Below are 20251 nucleotides of genomic sequence, written 5' to 3' on the forward strand. Positions count from 1 at the left end.
TCGATGAAAGTGGTTCAAGAGGACATTGACTGACCGCAACCCAACAACTGTAATGCATCTCATTAGAGACAATATGAGTCAGTATGTGAAACAACATCCGCTACCTGCTGCTGCTCCTTTCAATGGGCAATGTGCCAGAGGATGATTTGAGTTCAGCTTTAACTCTACCATGGATATGTCATTCTACACCTTTTAACTGGCAATGCGATGGGCTGCAAAGCAATATCTTAATCCACTTTTGAAATACATGTGTCCCTCCGTGGATCTCCAGCTGGGCCTCCAAGCAGCAGATCACTGAAAGCTGGTGATTAAAGCATGGGTGATCAGTACATTCCAGAAAAGCACAACAGAAGCCTGACTTTTATTACTTTTAGTATGACTTAAGTGGATTAAACGATAAGACAGTATTAAAAGACAAATGAACAGGCTGTCACATTTTGGTTATGGATCTTTATTGGCCTCCAAGAACCATGTTTAAACAATGACAATAGCAAAAAGAAACAAAAGAATTAAACAAATAACTTTCAGGGCTCGTGTCTGCTAGCACCTATTCTACCTGTAGCCAGTCAGTTGCTGCTCATGTGTACCCCTCAATGTAACCACACAACAGCTGAACACAATAATGCTTAAGAGAATATACATTTGACTTGTTGTCTCCGCTGTAGAAGTAACATTTTTATTGCTTTCCTGTTTGGTGAACCACAGCTGTGCGTTGGTTTCATCCAAGAGGAATATTTTTCAAAATAAGATTTTGTTTTCCCCCATTGGATGTTACAGCACTGGTCTGAAAACAAGTATTTTTAGACATGTATTTTACAGAATACAGATCAATTGTGGTTCCCAGAAAACGTATAATTCACTGGCGTGTTATTGCAGTGTGTTGTGTTTGAGGAGACATCTACAGCAGCTAATCTAAAACCTTCCTCTGAAAATTAGGCTTCATTGTTTCTCTCAGAAAAATAAGACAGCATCATATTAGATTAGATACAACAGCTGAGAAACACAATACAAGGATGAGGTGCATCCAGATGTGAAGCCTTCTCATCAGGCTCATGTTCCTATCAAACTGTTTTGAGTTAAATTAGTTTTTTAATGTTCTTGAGAGCATAGTTAATAAAAAATCTCTGTACGTCTTTATTGGAAATAATCCACTAAATGTTATAAATTAATAATACCAATGTTCTACCCTTTCGTTGCTAACAGCTGTCCTTTATGCATAACACTCTAACAGATGCAAAGATGCCAAATATTTATGCTTTTGAAATAATTCCTCTCGGGAATGGTGCCAAAGTTCAGCTGTAGTCCCTGAAGAACGCAGGAATTTGCAGCACTTTCCAAAATGCATGCACATGGTAGATGTGTCTTTCCCTTTTATCAAATTAAAGCCAAAACATCCCCTTAAGATTCTCTCAAAACCAATGTTGTAATATTTCCGGAACTTTCCAGGTAGAATAAGTCTCACGTAGACCGTTGAGTATGATTTAACTCAGTTATATGCATCTTAAAAACATTGCTACACGTTTATCTCAAGCAACGTTTGAACTTGTACCGGTTTGAGCTCCTGGTTCACAGCAGAGCAATGTGTATATGTCCTAAACAAACAGTATGGTCGCAATCAATCGTCAAAAATATCTATTGCTTTGGTGGAGGCTACACAGCCTGTTTAGTTCCTCCATTTGGACTCGGCTCGGGTGTTTTACCTCTCATCTATCCGAGCTCTTTTTTTCCTTCCATATTTTCTTCTTTCTGTTTCAGACCCAACTGTTTTGGTTGTGATATCAATGTGCACGTTCCCTATGTTTCTCGTTAGACACGTGATTGAAAAAAGAGATGCTTGGTTTCGGCAGTAATCCAGACGATGCCTCTGATTTCCCTTGGACTAGCCCACCAGGAAACTTCCAAACTTTTGATTTGTTTTTTTCTCTGAAATGGATCTCTCCGACTCACCGTCCTCAAGCACTTCTGAGTTGTGATACATGATGGATTGCCTCCAGTTTTACATCTCATTTTGGGAGGTGAACTGATTCCTATACCCTGTACAAAAACAAGAGCTCATCCAATACTTTAAACAAAGACAGGAACATCTTTAGAAAAAGGAACCAATAGGAACCAATAATAATCACTTTCACATTGTGGTGGTAGATAGTATTGTGTACCATATTTGCACCCTAAAATGTACAAATATCACCATGTTGTCGGCTAGTGACCTGCAATCTTATTCACAAGCACTTTGAAGCATGTTTATTTATTTACAACATACAGTGTACTCTGAAACAGCAACACAACTATAAATAAATATTGCAATCTTGACAATCTTACAGTTCTCCTTTTTTTTTTTATTGTCGGTTCTTTATGACTCTTCACCTGAGCTTAACGAAGGTGAGGCGACCTCGGCCTGTTCTCTCTCCGTCCTTTCACGTAGTCTCTGTCAGTGTGTGCTATCATTCGCCAGCAACTCTATCGTTTTCAACCTTTGCCCTTTGGCTTTTCTTCCCTTCCTCACCCTCTCAATTGTTAATTTAAATAAATAGATCTCTAGAAGAAGAAAAAAAACAATCATATATCCTTAAAATCTTAATAAACCTCTGAAATAAAAAGCTACAATTAATATCCACCCAACTAAGGAATTAAATAATGAGGAAATACATAATAAAAAACATTCTATTTTAAAGAAAAGAACAAAGGGGGGGGGGGGGACATCTATATAATAGAGTTCAGAAAGAACAAACATGTTTTCATGAACACATGTCTATCAGTTAGATGTTGAAAAGTGTCACTCCATTCTCATTTGTATTATATTGTCATTCAGGGCTTTGCAAACCCCAAGCAACTCCTTTTTTTTATAGGAGACACCTCAGTCTGTCCCATTTCTAGTTTATAGACGTTGTTTCACAGTATTTCACTGTGCACTTTAGTTCATAAAGTTTCTGCTGCTGTCCAGTCACAGACACAGAGGGGGGGGCCAGGGGACGACTGGACTGCTTCTGAATACAGTTGGAGAGCCTCAAATATGGCTAATGTCCTTTCCTGTTCGGAATTGTGCAAGATTAAATGCCTCTGTCTTGGATCCAAGGGAGAAACAGTCTTTTGTGTGACATTTCATTTTCCAACTCTTGGCACGAACCGTTTGGGGGGGGAAAGAAGCGAGATTGCCCGAACACAGCGCCGAATGGCAACTCCCACTGGTGACTGCAAAGTGCCTGAATTTGTAGTTGAGTACTTGGGATATATATATATATTTTTTTTTACACATTACATTTTTTTACTTATGAGCAATGCGAAAAAGGAGATGGGTCACATAATAGAACAAGAACAGACTGTATCTTTGCTGCACATCAGTGATTCATAATGTACGAGTTTCAACAGCATCAGCAGGTAAATGACACGTTTGTATATTAAAACTAGATCTCTCAATAATTAATCAACAGCCACAGTCAATGTTGGCAATATACCACGTGAGTAAAAAAGACCGACGATGGAAGTTCTTGTCCCCTTTTTTTTTTTTTATCTATAGTGGCTTCATAATGTTTATCCTGCAACATACCCTGAATTGACTGTATAGCACAATGGTTTACTGTTATTCTGAAAATTAACATTCATAACCAATAGTGGAGTAATTATTGATTTTACACTAATACTTTCACAATAAATAATATCAAATGAATTCTGAATGTTATTTATTGTTTGCTACCATTGATTTCAGTGTAAGCTAGTGATGACAGTATGTTTCTCATAGCCCCAGGGGAGCTGAAGCTAAGCACCCCCTGCACTCTGTTCAATAATCCTCGCCACACTTTGTGTTCCTTCTACTTGTTCATCCCATCCTTCCTCCCTTCATCCATTGCAAAGGCATTACAGGTGAATTGTACTCATTGTCCTTCCTCCCCCCCTCCCCCCCGCCTGCATTCATCCTATGCCCCTCCATTCCACAGAGTCTTTCCCATCGGTCACAGATTGTCTTGTAGCCTCTCCATGTAGGTTCTGATTTCAGACTGACCCAGGTCCATATCCTGACACACCCACTTGATGTCATCCTCGCTCCCGTTGGTCATCAGGACTGAGGAGTTGGTGTAAGGGCCACCCCCGCCCGAATTATCATTGGGCAGAACTGTGGCGAAAGATGTGAACTTGACGCGTTTGCGTTTGGCAGCCGCGACTGCAGCTGCTGCCGTGGCTCTGGGTGAATTATTCAGGTGCTCCGCGTGGCCAGTGGCATCCTTGCCCCCGGTAGTGATTGCTGAAAGGCACTGATGTGGCTCCGGGACAGATCGGGGTAAGGTTTGTCCGTGGGCGATGCCCCGGTGTCCACCTGTGCCACCACTCCTGCTAATAGTGCCCATGCCTGTGCCCACGCCCATCACCAAGGTGTTGCCGGCACCGTTCAGCAGATACTTGCTCTCCTCATATCCTCCTTCGTTCCGGTCAATAATGGTGGTGCACTCATCTGGCAGCCCACCCTGGCACTGGTCCGGGTGGGCAGCTAAAAGGTCAGCCTCGTTGCCAAGCCACACCCAGTCATGGGCGTGGTTCATGTTGCCTCCTGTCTCCAGAACAGGGACTTGCTTGTGACGATATCTGCAGAGAAAGGACAATAATTAAGTCTTAATTCATTAAAGTCGAAATTGTGGTTAAGCGCTAGACCAGGCTAAGCTGCTTTTTTAAACATTTACAGTAGTTGCAGAAAAATGTAATTCCCAAAAATATCTGTTAAATAGCCACATGGCAAACAACACTGGATTGAGATTTTACCAATGAACATAATGTCTATAAACGTGGGCTGCTTGGTGTATAGATCACAACATGTATCTTAACCCTGGTGTAACTTGGTGAAGCCCGTTTTCTATTTAACCCACCAACACAGCTATTAAAAAACAAGTCCTGAATTTTTCCAATGTTTTACCTGAAAGCAAAGCTGACACAGTTAATGAGAAAGACCAGTATTGCCAGACAGAACACTCCCAGTAGGGCATACATCCCAATCTCCAGGTCAGACAGGCCTCTGGTGGTGTGGCTCAGCTCACTGTCCCCCCCCCCTGGCACTTCCACCTGTGCTGGGTAGGTGCTGTGGTCCACGGCTTGGTTCGGACCGCTGCCTCGGCTGCTGCTGCTTCCTCCGCTGGCGGCTTTACCACCTGAAACACGATGGATCACTGTGCTCTTGGTGGTTGTGCTCACCTGGGGATGGGAAATTAACACACGGGCATGTTTAACCTTCATTCAAAGTGTGTTTTATTTAAAATTTTCAAAAAAAGCGAAATAAATCTGCCTCTCACCTTCCTCATGGCTCCCTCCTCTCGATCCACTGCTGCACCGTTGGACTTCCAGTCTCCTCCGTCCTTTGTCCGGTGCTCGCTGGTGCTGTTGTCCATCCCTCCTCCGTCCTCCTGGGCTCCTCTTCCCATCTCACCCCTGTCCTCACTCTTTGACCCAAACTTCACCAACACGTTGCCAATCCCTGATGCCAAGACGCTCTTCCTTTTGGACTTCTGACAGGTCTCAGAAATGACCATCTCCACACGAACCAGTGGCCCTTGTCCGTCGCCTTCCGCCACCACGATGGGCCAGTGCTGTTCCTAAATGACCGGGGCAATGTGAAGATTGTCGAGTTATGCTTCGGACAGAATTATCTACAAATATTACTTTTTTAGCATCTGTAAAAGTGTTGATGGTTAGACCTTTGGCATCTTTTACATATCTTTTACTTTACATATCTGATCAAGTAGGATGCTGCAAGTACCTGATTGGTTATGGAGATGACTCTCTCGTCCAATGAGACAGCTGAGAGGAGGAAGTCCTTGGAGTCATAGATATCAAGTGGTGTAACTGAACCGTCACTGTACTGGATCCACGCGCTGACCACAGCTTCCTGAAAAAAACCAGAACACAAAACAATGAAGTAATATCAACCTCATGGATTCACAGCGATTCTTTTCCAAACCTGCTGTTCAGAGAGTGTGATATGTGCAGTTATTCAGTGATGCTGGCCTTGGTAGCTTCTGGGCGATGTTCCTGAATGATTCAACTGTTTGCGTTCTAAATAAAAACATTGTGTTGTTACACTACGCACAAAGAGAGAATTAACACTTTGTTCTATCCAGACACACGCTCCTTGTCTCCTTCTCCATTGTCCACGTCCTCCAGTATAATGAGCACAAAGACCATTCATCGGCTTTTCTATAAATAAAAACAGTTCAGCACAGAATGTATTTTTCCCTCCATGGGATCCTGTCCCACTAATTTCCTTTCTATTAAACCCACTGCTTTCTTTAATCAGAACACAGACGATTGTGTTGGTAAAACAAAAGCAATTAAGCTCTAATGTGAGGAACAACACTTTATTTCTTTCCTTCCCTTTATTCTCACATTAAATTGTCATTTTTTTACTTGCTTCCTCTGTTCCCTAATCTCCCTCTTTTCCTTCGGTCTTCTGTTTTCAACTCTTTAATACTATTTGTTTCTCCTCCTTACTTTCCCTCTCCATATTGCATCCTCTCTCCACAGTGAATGATGTTGATAAAAGCAGACAAGTGGGAAAAGAAAAAAAGAAATTAATGTTTGAATTAAATGCAGGATCAGATCTCGATTTTCATCATGATGAGCTGCTTCTCGTCCAATTAGCCCCTGGAAATAAATTACAATTTGGGGTATTGTTTGATAAAATAAAGTAGAAGTAAAAACAGGGAGAAGGAATGCCAGGGGAGAGGAGAGTGTGAGGGATAATAGCTTGAGAGGGTGTGATAAAAATACATATTGACAATGTTGCCAGAGAGTGAGAAACAGCTTGTAATATTTTAGCTTAGCAGTGTATGATGCGTGTGAGTGTGTGTAGTTTAAGAATTGTGTTTCTGTAGGTATTGGATCCAAAATGAAGGCCTATTAAATATTGAATTTATTGTGATTATAATTAAATTATTCAAATGTATTTATTTAGATTTAAAATGTAAGACTGTTAAGCCGTCCTAACTATATTGTTTGAATTGTGATTTTTAATTGAACTTCTTTACAAAACTAACTGAAAAAAACAATTGGCTTTAAGTATATATTTTTATTGGAGTGTATATTAAGCCTAGACTGTCATTAAAAATACCTTTAGGTGGTTTTAACTGTAGTTAAGTAGTGCTGTACACACATTTACACACTGCTAATTAAACTGATATGGAAGAGACAGCAGCGATATGAGGTCTGCGGCAAAGAATTACTGTTTAGGATCTATGATTACAACCTCGGGGTATTACTGTAGAGACAAGAGCAGCTTAAGATGATGCCATCAGTGTGTGTGTGTGAGTGTGTGTATGTGTGTGTGTGTGTGTGTATATGTGTGTGAGTGAGTGTGTGTCACATACAAACCTAAAGGCAGTGAGGTGTTTATGCACCGGATCATATGTCTGCCTGTGCAAGCTACATCCTTAAAATAGGATAATTACAACATCCCCAGAGGATATGATATATTTTAGAGATGTAGATATTTTGATCTGTGTGTGAGTGTGTTTGTGTGTGTGTAAATCTTTGTGCACCTATATCACCACTTACCTGTTTAGGTGTGTGGAGCAGGTCTGTGGCTGTGGTCGTGAGCTGGATTGCCTGATAATTTCCAGGACTTGCTGTCATACCGAGGGACAGAGATGCAACCAGCTGGACTCCCAGGTCTGTGATGGTGACCTGGACCATAAACAATAGTGTAACCACTCAAGCAAAAGTTTGTCCTTAACTTTCTTGTCCCCATTTAAGTAGTTTAACAGGACAAGAAGGGACGAGGGCTGAAGAGATGAACACAAACCTTAAGAGAACTGAAAGTAAATCACTTTTAAGGTGTGATAGATCTGGCACCATCTGAAGTATGACTGCATGTTATACAGTAAAGGGCAGTGGCTATAAAATGGACGTATAGAAAGACATATATTTAAAGCTGAGATTTTTAATACACTGAATGGAACCATAATCTTTTAAATGCCATCAAATCACATGACCTTTTTGTGCCCTATCTACCTGATATTGTACGTATGGTTCAGTATTCACAGGGACCCCCATCATAACCATGTGTTTACCCGCTCTGTGACTCACTTTGCATGAACCTCCCTTTCAGTTTTAGGCTATTAAGCTCAATATGTTCCCCTAGTATAACCAGTGATCTGCAAGGTGGGATTTATACCATGAACAGTAATACACGGTGATAAAATGGACCTATATCTCGTAAAAATATACATAAAACGAAGCAGCATGCTATTTTACCTTGTCATCCAACACGGTCACAGTCTTCTCTGCGAGGATGGAGTCAGACAGCGGGGACAGAACCTACACAGGAACATAGAGATAAAGTTAAATGAAAATTTCACTAACTAATTTTGGACAGTTTAGATTTCAATCTTTTACTTTTAATTAGTTTATATATGATGCATTGTAAAGGTGCTGAGGAATGTGCCATACAAAATATATATTCTTATTATATATCGTTTTTACATAGCTACAGATTTGTATTTCTTAGGTCGTAGGTAAGAACACACAAAATGTAACATGTTTTCTGAAGCTGAAAAATCCAACATATTGTATAATGGGGGAAGCTGGTGGTTGGACAGTTGATGTAACCACAAGATGTTTTGGGTCCTGCTGCATGAAGTAGAGGAAATTAGGAATTACAGGTAATTGTGACCAATCAAATGTGTTAACAGCATTCATTCGTTCACACACACATTCATACAGCACTTCCATACACAGCGCTTTTTCTAATACACACCCTTTATACCGCGCTGGGGTAATTTGGGATGCGGAGCGGGGGATGGAACCACCAACCCTCTGGTTAGCGGACACTTCTCTCTAGCTCTGTAACTCTATTCGGGATGGAGGTGGATGAAAAAAGCTTTTGTTGTGTCAGTGATTGAGGAGAGAGTGTAGTGTTTAACATGGGGGGGGGGGGGGGGGGGGGGGGGGTAGGGGTAGGTGAGTGCATTAAGCCTCATACTCAGAAAAAATCAGAACGAATAAGACACAGGCTGGAGTGACTTCTGTCCACAGTCTGCACAGGATGTTATCCACTGCTGCTGTCTTTTTACATAATGGAAACACACACACACACACACACACACACACACACACACACACACACACACACACACCAAGTGCCCATCTGCCTCCCAGCTGTGCTCCGCTGTGTCACTCAACTACGACCAACTAACACAACTTAGCATAAACAAAGCACACGGGCCAAAGCCACGGGCGTAAAACGGTCAACGGGAGTGTGAGAAATGGCGAGAGAGGAATAAGTGAAGTAGGTGTCAACGAGAGAGAGACGATGACAAATAGAAGAGGACAGAAAGAGAGAGGGGCCAGAAAGACGGAGTGCAGAAGAGATTGGGCCTCTGACGGAGAGAGGGAGCAGCAGACAGACAGTGATAGAGATTAGGAGCCCTGTGTAGTAGTGTACTACTCCGCCCGGCGACAGGACGACAGACAGATCGGATTGGTGTACAAAGAAAATCTCTCAGCGAACGGATCGGGGCGTCAAACTCAATCCCACCGTTAGCGAGGTAACAAAATGTGGTGATTGACGGCTGTGGGATTGCTCTTCAGGGCTCAGAGTAGGAGGGCGATAGAGAGAGAAAGAGACTGGGGGGGGGGGGGTGAAAGGAGGGAGAGAAGGGGAGGAGAGGAAGAGGCGAGACTCAGGGAGACAGAGCTGGGGGATAAAATTGAAATGTCAAACTATCAAATGACGGCTGTCGACTCTGCCGTCTCGATGGGAATGCTGGGTAAATTCTGTCCCCTTGCACCCAAACAGAGCACAGCTGTCCGTATGCACGCATCGTCTGTGTGTGTGTGTGTGTGTGTGTGTGTGTGTGAGAGAGTGTGTGTACGTGTGTGTGCGTGCGCAGAAGCGCTCAGTCAGTGGGATGCAAACACACATTCAGCTGTTCCCCAATTTCTTCCTCGCCCCTGCTGCACTGAACTCAATGCCAACTTATTTTCTAAAACACACTCTCACACACACACACACACACACACACACACACACACACACACACACAAACTACATAGCAATTATTCAACGTAAGCACTTGTACTAAAATTCAATGCTGAATCATAAATATCTACATTTTAGATATTGTTACATGAAAGATGAGGATGTATAATAATATGATAGTGTATAACTAAAAGTATATTGACCATGACTGTGGCATATCCAGTGGATTTCATTTGGCTCGGCTGCATCACGGTGCACCAGTAATGTGAGCTACAGGACCGTCCAACGCCGTCACACTCAGCCACAATGGGCCGGCTTATTGGAATTCAGCAAGTGCACACGTGTGTTCACTGTGTGCCAGTGCGAGTGTGTGTCTGTGCGTAATTGCTCGACGGCACGCTGAGATGTCGGGGCCAAATCCGACAGTTAATTGTGGCTAATTGTGTTACAAGCTGGCAGGCGAGGCTTAAAACTGCGAGAGAGGAAGAGGAGAGGAAGTGAGAGCGGATAATGTTTACGTGGCTGGAGTGCTTATGGCTGCAGCCGCGGTTGCCAAATTACCCCGCGCTTCACATAATCATACATTTTCAAATCGTCTTTCTCCGTGCTTGTTGTCCAACATTGTGTGTTGTCGATGTTGTGTGTTGTCTGAATAATTCAAATGCGATTGAAACACTGATTCTAAAGTGTTTTTATAAATGATTTAACACCAGAGGTTGTCAGTTTCCCAACGTCAGATTGAAAGTTATATCATAGGCAGAATGATTTGACTTTGTCGTTGTACAGCTTGAGATCTAAGAGAGAATACACACTGCTTGTTTGCTTTCAAGTGTTCAAGAATAGACTGGAGAGTAGAGCATCATCATACCTGTATAGTGGTGATCCCCAAGTCCCGCCCTATCAAAATGCGTCCATCGATCAGTCTGGCAATACGAGGATCTTCCACCTGTGGAGCACAGAGAGAGCTGATAGTTTAATCAAACTTATAACTACTCCTTAGACTGGGTGGCACGGTGGTGCAGTGGAAAACACCGTGGTCTCAAAGCTCAAAGGCTCTGGGTTCGAACCTAATGGCCGACCAGGACCTTTCAGTGTGGAGTTAGCATGCTCTCACTGTGTTTTGGGTTTTCTCTTGGTCCTTAGTCCAAAAACATGCAGTTAGGTAAACAAAACGACCTAAATTGGTCGTAGGTGTGAATAAGTGTCTCTGTATGTTGGACTGACCCTATGTACCCTACCTCTTAACCAGCATGAACTGGGATCAGATCCAGCATAATGGTTCTTTAAAATTGTCCAGTTTTGTCTTTGTTTAAACAGATACAAAGTGTTGATTATTAACAGATAGCTCAGCCTTTACCCCTGCCTTATTAATCATTAGAAGGAATCACCTCCTCACTCTGGATTCATCACCCAGGGACTTGAGAGTCAAAACAATCTTTTCCTTAAGAATATTATTCCCTCAAGAACCGTGTGTGAACATATGTGCATGTGGATACCTTTAGCTGTTCCAGCACCAAGTTGGTGATATCAGCTTGCCAGTCTGCTCCCAACATGTAAACCATCTCCCCTCCTGGATCAGAGGGCTCTGCCACAAAGTGGGTGAGGACGCGCACCAAGGCGTACTGGTACTGGAGAGTCAAGAGAAAGGCAAGTGAGACCCTTTCATCAGAAACCAGCACATACAATGACACTGCACAGACGCTTAAACCAAGTGAAGCTAAACATGAGTTAATTAGAAAGAACTTTAAATAGGATAAGAATATCAATCACATAATACCTGTAGGGTGCAACCTTTGCCCTTCCTCTCGTCGTCCTCATCATCATCACTGTCTCTGGTTGGTCTATGAAGAGCAGAGGATGAGAGAAGAGAGGATGAATGGACAGAGGATGAGATTATCTGGTAATTAAATGTCACTTTTATACTCAGCTCCCGGTAATCTACAGAATAATCTCTGCTCCAAATAACTGTCACTAAAAGAAGAGAGACTTCGGTATTTATCCAGATGTGACTGATGAATGTACATAGTGACACATACAGCATTGTCTCCAATGAAAAGGACAACTAACCAACCAACTGGACGCAAACATTTGATTTATTTCCCTTTAATATATTAAAATTATTAAAAATATTAGTGTGATTCTAGAGCTGAGCAGAATGAATTATCACACTCCCAAATAAAACCAAAAAACATCTCTTTCCTTGTTCACTAGTTGAAGATCAATCTATCTCAAATACACACACACACACCAAAGACTCTCTCTCAAACACACACACTCACACTTACACACACACACAAATAATAATACAGAAAATTCTCTTTCCATGTCCTTGTGTCCCAGTCGTGTCTGTTTGAGAGTGTTTGCCTACTAGTGTTTGTCTTTCAATCTGTGAGAGAGTGGTTAGGGGAGACATAGGTGTGTGTGTGTGTGTGTGTGTGTTTTGTGTGTGTGTGTGTGTGTGTGTGTGTGTACACGCTAGTTTGGCTCAAACTGGCTATCTGAGCAGAAATTGGAAAAATTGAAAAATAGTCGTAGCAGAAAAGAGTAGCTGGACGACAACACAGGAAATAGAAGCAACACAACATTTTCAGTGGTTATGAAATCAGATATTTAACAGCCCATTAAATAATCCCACAGCCACAGCTCCTTCTGAACTAGTAGAGAGAAATTTAGATGGTTAGGGTTGGTAATGTATTTCTGGAACAATGTGCATCCGTGGACAGGGAGAAATACAATGAAAGCATAGAAGGAACAACCTTCTGTAAAGTCTCAATTATCCTCTTAATCTTTTATTGTATAAATATACTTTGGAAGCCAAAATGCATGGAAACGTATACATTTTAGTTCAAGTACTTTTGTGTTGTAATGTGAATCAATTCCTCAAAGAGCAACTCGTAACACTAATCATTCATTCTCTCGCTGAAATTAAAAAAGAGAGAACAAACTAGGTTTTGTAGAGGAGTTGATTTAGAAACACTTCTATAACAATAATTAATTCATACAATGCAGCATTCATCTGGATTACAAACTGAAACGTTGTTCTGCAGGTTGGATAAAAGATGAATGCTCTGAATGCACATGACAAGTTTCCATGTTTCCTGTTTATTTCCTGTCCTACTTTCTGTCTTTCTTATATTTTACTTTTCTCCTTTTACCACATACACAGTCACACACACACACACACACACACACACAAACTACACAACACAGTAGTCACACATGACCCTAATTTACCAGCATGTGTAACAGACCCAACTTTCATTATCTCTCGTTTAAGAAATTGTGTGTGTGTGTGTGTGTGTGTGTGTGTGCTTGTGTGTGTGTAATTCTCTGGCAATGATGCTAAAGCCATGATAGTTGTCATCAGTAAAGCCAGGCAGGCCTTGACCTCATAGGAGATTATTGACTGGAACTACGTTTGCTCTCTACTGGTCCATTCACTAAGCAATATATCACACATACAATGCACACACACAACGACAGACACACACATTCACACTTAGTCCTGCTTCCTTTTTCCTTTTCTCTCTTTTTCAGAAAAAGACACATAAACTTAACAAGATTTTGCGCATTAATGACCTAAAGCAATTACAGGATTCATCTACGAGCTCCTCCATTAGGATTTGTAATTCTCGAAGAGTAAACTTTAGACTCTAAATATTTAGGGTAGTAACTTGTATTTGCATGTTTCAAGCCACAGAGCCTTTCTATAACTAGCTCCTCTCCACCGGTCTCCAGCTTCACTCCACCTCCTGCCTCCTCAGCCTCGTCCTCAGCTCATTCTCCTGCCTGCCGGCCTCTCATGCTGCCCGGCTCTCTGCCCAACTTCTGTTCCCCTGCTCTGCCCGTTCTCCAGTCGACTGACCGGTCGTGCAAACATTCAGCCCCTCTCTGCCAGAACCCTCATCTCCATAATGAAACTAGATTTGATCCCTTGTAACTCCGTTCAGTGTTAAGGCTCACAGATTGTAACTTTTATAATTTCCTCTTTACTAAATATGCAGATTTGATTCAGCCATTCACAGGTGATTATGTAAACTTACAAGATTTATTTTCACATGAGACCAACGATATCTTAACATCTGTCCATTGTGTTGTAGTTTCTGATGCTCAAAAGCCATCGACCCTGTGAAATCAGTGTTGTTTTCAAGGTCCTCTGATCACTTAAATGTCAGATTTGAATGCTCATAACCTTGTTCCCTTCCCTTTCTCCCTCCCTCAGGTGCGTTACCTCTTGTTGGTGATGATTGGGACCCTCCAGCCTTTGACCTGGCTCAGCTCGGTGTCGGACACATCGATCTGCAGAGGCAGCTTGGGAACCCAGACGTCCAGCTGCAGCTGAGCAGACAGGTGCAGGTAGGTGAAGTTCACCGCCAACGACTGACGGCCACGCATCTCTTTACCGTTCACAAAGACCTCGTCGCAGTTCGGAGACACCTGAGGAAATGAGCACAACATGGGGGAAATGAGTGTGGTTGAGTTTAGGATATTTATAACAAACACATATAATCAGCTATCTCTACAGAAACAGATGCGGGTTAATAATTTGCTTCTGCAGATTTGCAACAAACAGCATCCTGAGCGTAACATCCTGAAACAAGAAGAACATAACATACATTTTAAGACCAGAGTATAATTACTTTCACCAGATAAAAGCAGCTATGATAATTCTCCACTCCTTTGCTCTGCAGGTGTAATATATGGCAGTGGATCTAAGTGAAGACCTGTTGTTAAATATGAACAGACCAAACCTCTGTGAGAGGAAGCGTAAAACAAAATGATTCTCTTGATATTGAAGACAGTCGTATTAATAGAGACATTCTGGTTAAGGTTAGAGACAGACTCAGTTTTGTGGTTATGAAATGAGATATTTAACAGCCCATTAAATAATACCACAGCCACAGCTCCTTCTGAACTAGTGGGGAGAAATTTAAAGGGTTAGGGTTGGTAATGTGTTTCTGGAACAATTTTTGTCTCATTTGTTAAAATCCTCTTTAGGAAGTGGGATGTAATCTGATATATCTGTGGAATTCTTTCAAAATTGAGCCTGCTCTTTCAAATTGTTCCAGTATTACCAACCCTGGCTTTAAAACCCTTGTATTGTGAATTGTGAGTATTATAACCATGTAGATTTTCTTTCACCAAAACACTGCAGACTCTACCGGTTTGAGCGTTAAATGACCTCATGTTCAAATCTTTTCCTCGTCAACCTAAATGACTTAAACACTTAATGTCCTTAAAAGCCCCATCGCATCTATTCTCTTCCCATAATCATGGAAATGTGGTTTTCCAACAGTATTATTCAAATAAAGTCGATAGTGAAGTGTAAAGAATGAGTGTGGACACTGGATTATTATGGCTGCATCTCAGGAAGTGGACAGCAGCCTTACAGTCCATGTGACAGGCAGAACAATTTGAAAAAGCCTGGATTACAGTCACTTTCATTTCCACCCTCCTCACTCGTCCCGACCGTGTGACTGATCCAGGCGACGTCCTCTGGACAAATTGTCCCACATTTCATAAACAAGGGAGGACGCATGAAACTGATCAGGACCCAATGTGAGGATATTGAGATGCTGATGGAGCTAAATGCTTCTTTAGTGTAGTTTATATGATATTAAGTCAGAAATCATATACTATAATGAACCTGAGCTACAACCTCATGACTCCTGCTTACATTAAACCATAAGACCAAAAAGAAAAAAATGGGAAAAATTATAAACTGACAAATATATATATATATATGTAATATGACATCAAGATGTGTAGAATGTATTTTGTCATTGCCATCTCTCTGCCCCTCCCCTTTATTTCTGATTCCCATATTATCTTCACAGTCATTCATCCATTTGTGGCATGCACTGTATATAACTTACCCCCCCACACACACACACACACTCCTTCTTTACCCTACACTTATCCTCCCTTTCTGTTTTATATCCCTTTCTCCTCTTTCATCTCTTCACGCCACACTTAGCCTGCACACCCTCTTTCTTCCCCTCCTCCCTCTTCCTATATCATTTTTCAGCTTCACATTTTAACATTCTCTCCATCTGTCAGACTTCCTCTGACTCAAATATGGTCGGACTGTCTCGGCCTGTCAGTCTGAACTTTCTGGGCTTGTCCCTCTTACTCCACCCTCTTTTGTAAAACTGCACATTTCCACTAGGTCGAGCCGTCCCTTCCTCTCACTCCCATTTCATATTCACTCCACTGCTCTGGTTTTAAATGTATATATGTATTTATAACATTAAATTGCCTTGGGTACAGGTCCACTGTGTGTATATATGCCTGCACCCTCCTTCATATGCATTAAATTATTTCACATTCATGTCAGACAGTCACTAGCCTTGGTTTTTCTGGGAAAATCATAGCACAGGGGTATTTCATAATAACTTTTCATATTTCCCCAAAATAATTATTTTTAAAATTCTTGAATCCTCATTTATTGACAATTAGTAAAAGTATGTTGATGGGTTTTTGTTATTATTTTATTTTATTTTAACCTTGAACCATGTTCTACACTCTATTTTCTTTGTGAATGGCCACATGGGGAACTGACATGTTAGAGTGAGCAGGAAACTGAAGGGCAAATATGAGCATATTTTAGATTTTCCAACATTTAAATTCTCCGCTGTCTTTTCCCCATTTTATCTGATTGTTAAAGTTCAGTCTCTCTCAGGTTCTAACCATGTAAACTCTTCAATCCCTTGGAGAAAGACTCAAACACTTTCCTCAGGATTAAGTGGAAATGAAGACAGATCCAATACTTGAGTGAATTTTTGACTCGCGTAAAAAAAAATGCCTCAATTGGGACGTACTGCGTCTGTAAGAGGTGTAAAGACCAATTGACTTCTTGGTTTCTGCTGGTTCTGACCGACTACTATAGCGAGAGGTGCATAACAGTTACTAAGTGGATTTTGCAGGTGCTCCCCATGTGCTCCAGCTTCCTTCCAGAGTTCAAAGAAATACAGCTTAGCTAAATTGGACGCTCTAAATTTCCCGTCTAAATTGTGAATGTGAGTAAGAATGGTTGCTTGTCTTCATGTGCTCTGTGATAGGATGTGCGGAGGGTGCCCCGACTCTCCAGCGCCCCCTGCAAACCATAAGTGGTATTAACAGCGGTGTTTACGTTTATTTAGATTTTAAGTAAACATTTGGATTATGAAATATGGGATTCATGTTTTGCGTCACATTGCCTGTGAATCGTTTTTGCCCTCAGGCTGAATCGAGCTCAGAAGAGACGCTCTTATTTTTTGTGATACATATAAATCAACACACAAGAGCAACACACATTTTTTCTGGCTTCCTCAGGAAACCCTTTGATCTGAAAAGAGGTTAACATTTTGTACATCAGAGCTAAACTGTTTCCTCTCTATCTCTTCTCACCTTTTAATTTTCTTTCCTTTCTACTTTCCTCTTTTCGCTGCCGCTCTTCAAACATAAAAGGGAAAGCTGCCCGGCCCTTCTCCTCCATACTTGCTATTTTCAATTCTCTTTTTTTTTCTTTCTCTGCCTTTAACTTCTCTCACATCTCCCTCAACATTCACCATTTCCCTCTCTTGACCCCCTCTCCTCCCATTGTCTCCCCCCCCCCCCCCACCCTCCCGCTCTCATTGCAGTCTCCCTCTTCATCTTCCACTCTCTCTAAAACCTGATTTACCGCTTGTTAACATCAAAGGGATGTTAGACTGTTGGTGCCTCAAACTATTTCTCCAAATCATGTTTATATTCCAGGTGTAAATCAGTGTGAAAACTGTGCTCGGGTTCAGTTTCCATTGAAGGCATAAGACAGCAGAGGTCTGAGGAAAGCACAATGGTTCTGCTTGAACTGGCGCGGCGGCCATTGCCCAGGTCCGTCAGTTCAACAACACTTTCACTGAATTATTTCTGCTCGTTGGCTGAATGGCCTCGGGGGACATCTGAGAAAAATCAAGTTTGAGTTCATTTTGTCAGCGTTTACAAAGTTTTTAGGAAATTGTCTTTAAACTTTTCAGTTCAGAAAGACATGACAAAAAGTTTAAAATATATATTTATATCTCTGCTGCAGTGATGAATTCTGAATTACTAATAAAATAACCAATGCAAGGGAAATGCATAAGGATTCATAGAAAATACATCTTAATAGCTTGACTTTGTAATTGATTCTATATATTTCATTCTTCTTAAACTAACAAATTATGCAAACAAATACCAAACCCAATATGTTAACACTAATGGACTGAATAAGGAGTTGTAATGTTCAAAGTTTCATTCAAAGTGAAAACCTACAGACTAATTATCACCCGACTGCTCAGTTCAGTGCATTTTAGCACCTTTCAGGTCATTGATTTGGTTTTGCCAGCACAACACGGCTGATGGACGATATAAATCAACGAGCTGCTGAAACTGGAGCATTCAGGAGATGAAGATTTCCTTTCTCAGGAGATAATGGAGACTAACAACTGTGACAGATGAACTTACATTCATCAGGTAGACAGAAAAATAACTCAAGATTATTGCTCCATATCAACTGGATGTATTTTCAAACCAGTTCTTCATTGAAACTGATACAATATTGTGATCACAGTTTGTTTGTGTCCCCAAGTCGTCAACCATCTGTTACTAAAGGTCTACAGCAAGAACAAATTATATTCTGTCTTCTCTCAGCTTCTTTTTGGCCCAGTTCAATTCTACTTTAACTTTTCAGTGCTGTGTGTGTGTGTGTGTGTGTGTGTTTGTGTGTTTGGGTGTGTCTACATGCCAGAGCACACACAAATTATGATTGGTTTTTGAGTTATATTACAATTTTAAGAACAGAACAAAACAAAAAATTGTTTCAGTTAAATCAAGATTCATGAAATAAATAATCAGGTTTTTATCCTTAGAAACACACACACACACACACACAGAACACTGACCACAGTCACACAAAGACGCAAAACCTGACGAACACAAACACCCACAGAACAAGTGTGTTTGTGTTTTTGCAAGTAAAGAGCTGAGTTGGGGGTTTGAGGACACTGAAGAATGGATTTTAATCTCTGGCTTTCAGAGGAAGACAGAGAGAAAGAGAGAGACGGAGCAGGACACACAGGAGCCGGAATGAGAAGGAAAACAAAGAAAGAAAAAAAAAGACAGAAGACGGCGAAAAAAGCGCGAGAGAGAGAAAGTAAAAGTGTAGATCTCAGCAGTTGGGACTTGTTGGCAACACAAAGGCCAGAAAAACTGTCTTCACCTTCATCAAATACCACAAACACCACAACAGTGTAGAGAGACCTGCTGAAAACTTTACCTATGTCTCAGCAACAATTCAAGTAGATGCACAGCTCAACTCTTAAATGTGTGCACTGTGGCTGACACACAAACACACACACAGACACACAAGGCTGAGGCCTGAAAGTCTAGACCCCACAGTCGACTATGATTCTTCAAGTCGGGATTTTTTTAGGATATTGTAGTCTTCAGAATTAACTGCTGAGTGAGCGCTCCTCCTTTTCACGATGCTCTACAGGGGAAAATCATTCAGCCACGTCAAAGTCCTCCGGATCACATAGTGAAGAGCGATGGGTTTAAAAGTGGAGAATTGGACTTGGATACTTGATGTAATACAACAAAATAGCGTTTGACATCTAGTGTCCACGAAAACATTGTAGTCATTAGTGACATTTGCATTAATGTCACAATGAAGCATCCTGAAGAATCCCTCTGAAACATTGTATTGAACAACCAAATCTAATTTCACTACCAACATGATTTGTAATAGGACACAGATCCAACACACACACACACACAGACACACACACACACAAACAAACACTGTAAAGTGGTTTGTATTCTGCTTTGATTTTATGAAAGCAATTTTTCAATACTGCTTTTGCACAAAAATGTTTTCTGTGGTAAAAATCGTCTGACGTTTTTTTCACAATTTCTTACTTTGACTTATAATGAATCTGACTACACTTAGAATACTGTATTATTCATAGAGGAAGCTCAGACCCACAAACCTCAGACATGAAATGGCAAGTTCTATTGTGTAGAGGTTACTCGCCGGTCATGTGCAAATATGATGTGTGTTGCCTTTGTAGCAATCCCACTTGTTCCTGTGCACTTGTTGAACCACCTGCTGGAATAATCTTTTATGATCTTAATACTGTCTGGGGTGTTTAGGTGGGATGGATTTCCACAAAATTGATAAAGGCCAGATTTCTATGCACGTGTCAAATCAGAAATCAAATCCTTATAGTTTGAAACACAGTTAGCTGCAGCACTGTGCACCGCGGACACTCCTTACCGAGGATCGTCCAGGTTTTATTG

The 20251-nt window shown here is 41.3% G+C and overlaps 1 protein-coding gene across 1 annotated transcript in view; it reads right to left on the minus strand.

The window, feature by feature from the left end:
* Positions 1-430: 430 nt before the first annotated feature.
* si:dkey-215k6.1 (transmembrane protein 132C) overlaps positions 431-20251 on the minus strand; it is a 144085-nt gene continuing 124264 nt past the window's right edge. Inside the window, exons 7-16 of the mRNA XM_053421089.1 lie at positions 14187-14392; positions 11733-11796; positions 11452-11583; positions 10824-10901; positions 8230-8292; positions 7531-7659; positions 5738-5866; positions 5274-5573; positions 4901-5175; positions 431-4575 (exon numbers count right to left, since the gene is read on the minus strand). Of these exons, the coding sequence (XP_053277064.1) occupies positions 3948-4575; positions 4901-5175; positions 5274-5573; positions 5738-5866; positions 7531-7659; positions 8230-8292; positions 10824-10901; positions 11452-11583; positions 11733-11796; positions 14187-14392 (2004 nt within the window). The 3' untranslated portion in view covers positions 431-3947. The remainder of the gene's footprint in view (positions 4576-4900; positions 5176-5273; positions 5574-5737; positions 5867-7530; positions 7660-8229; positions 8293-10823; positions 10902-11451; positions 11584-11732; positions 11797-14186; positions 14393-20251) is intronic.

This window comes from Pleuronectes platessa, chromosome 4 (assembly GCF_947347685.1).
Source record: "Pleuronectes platessa chromosome 4, fPlePla1.1, whole genome shotgun sequence".
Lineage (NCBI taxonomy): Eukaryota > Metazoa > Chordata > Actinopteri > Pleuronectiformes > Pleuronectidae > Pleuronectes > Pleuronectes platessa.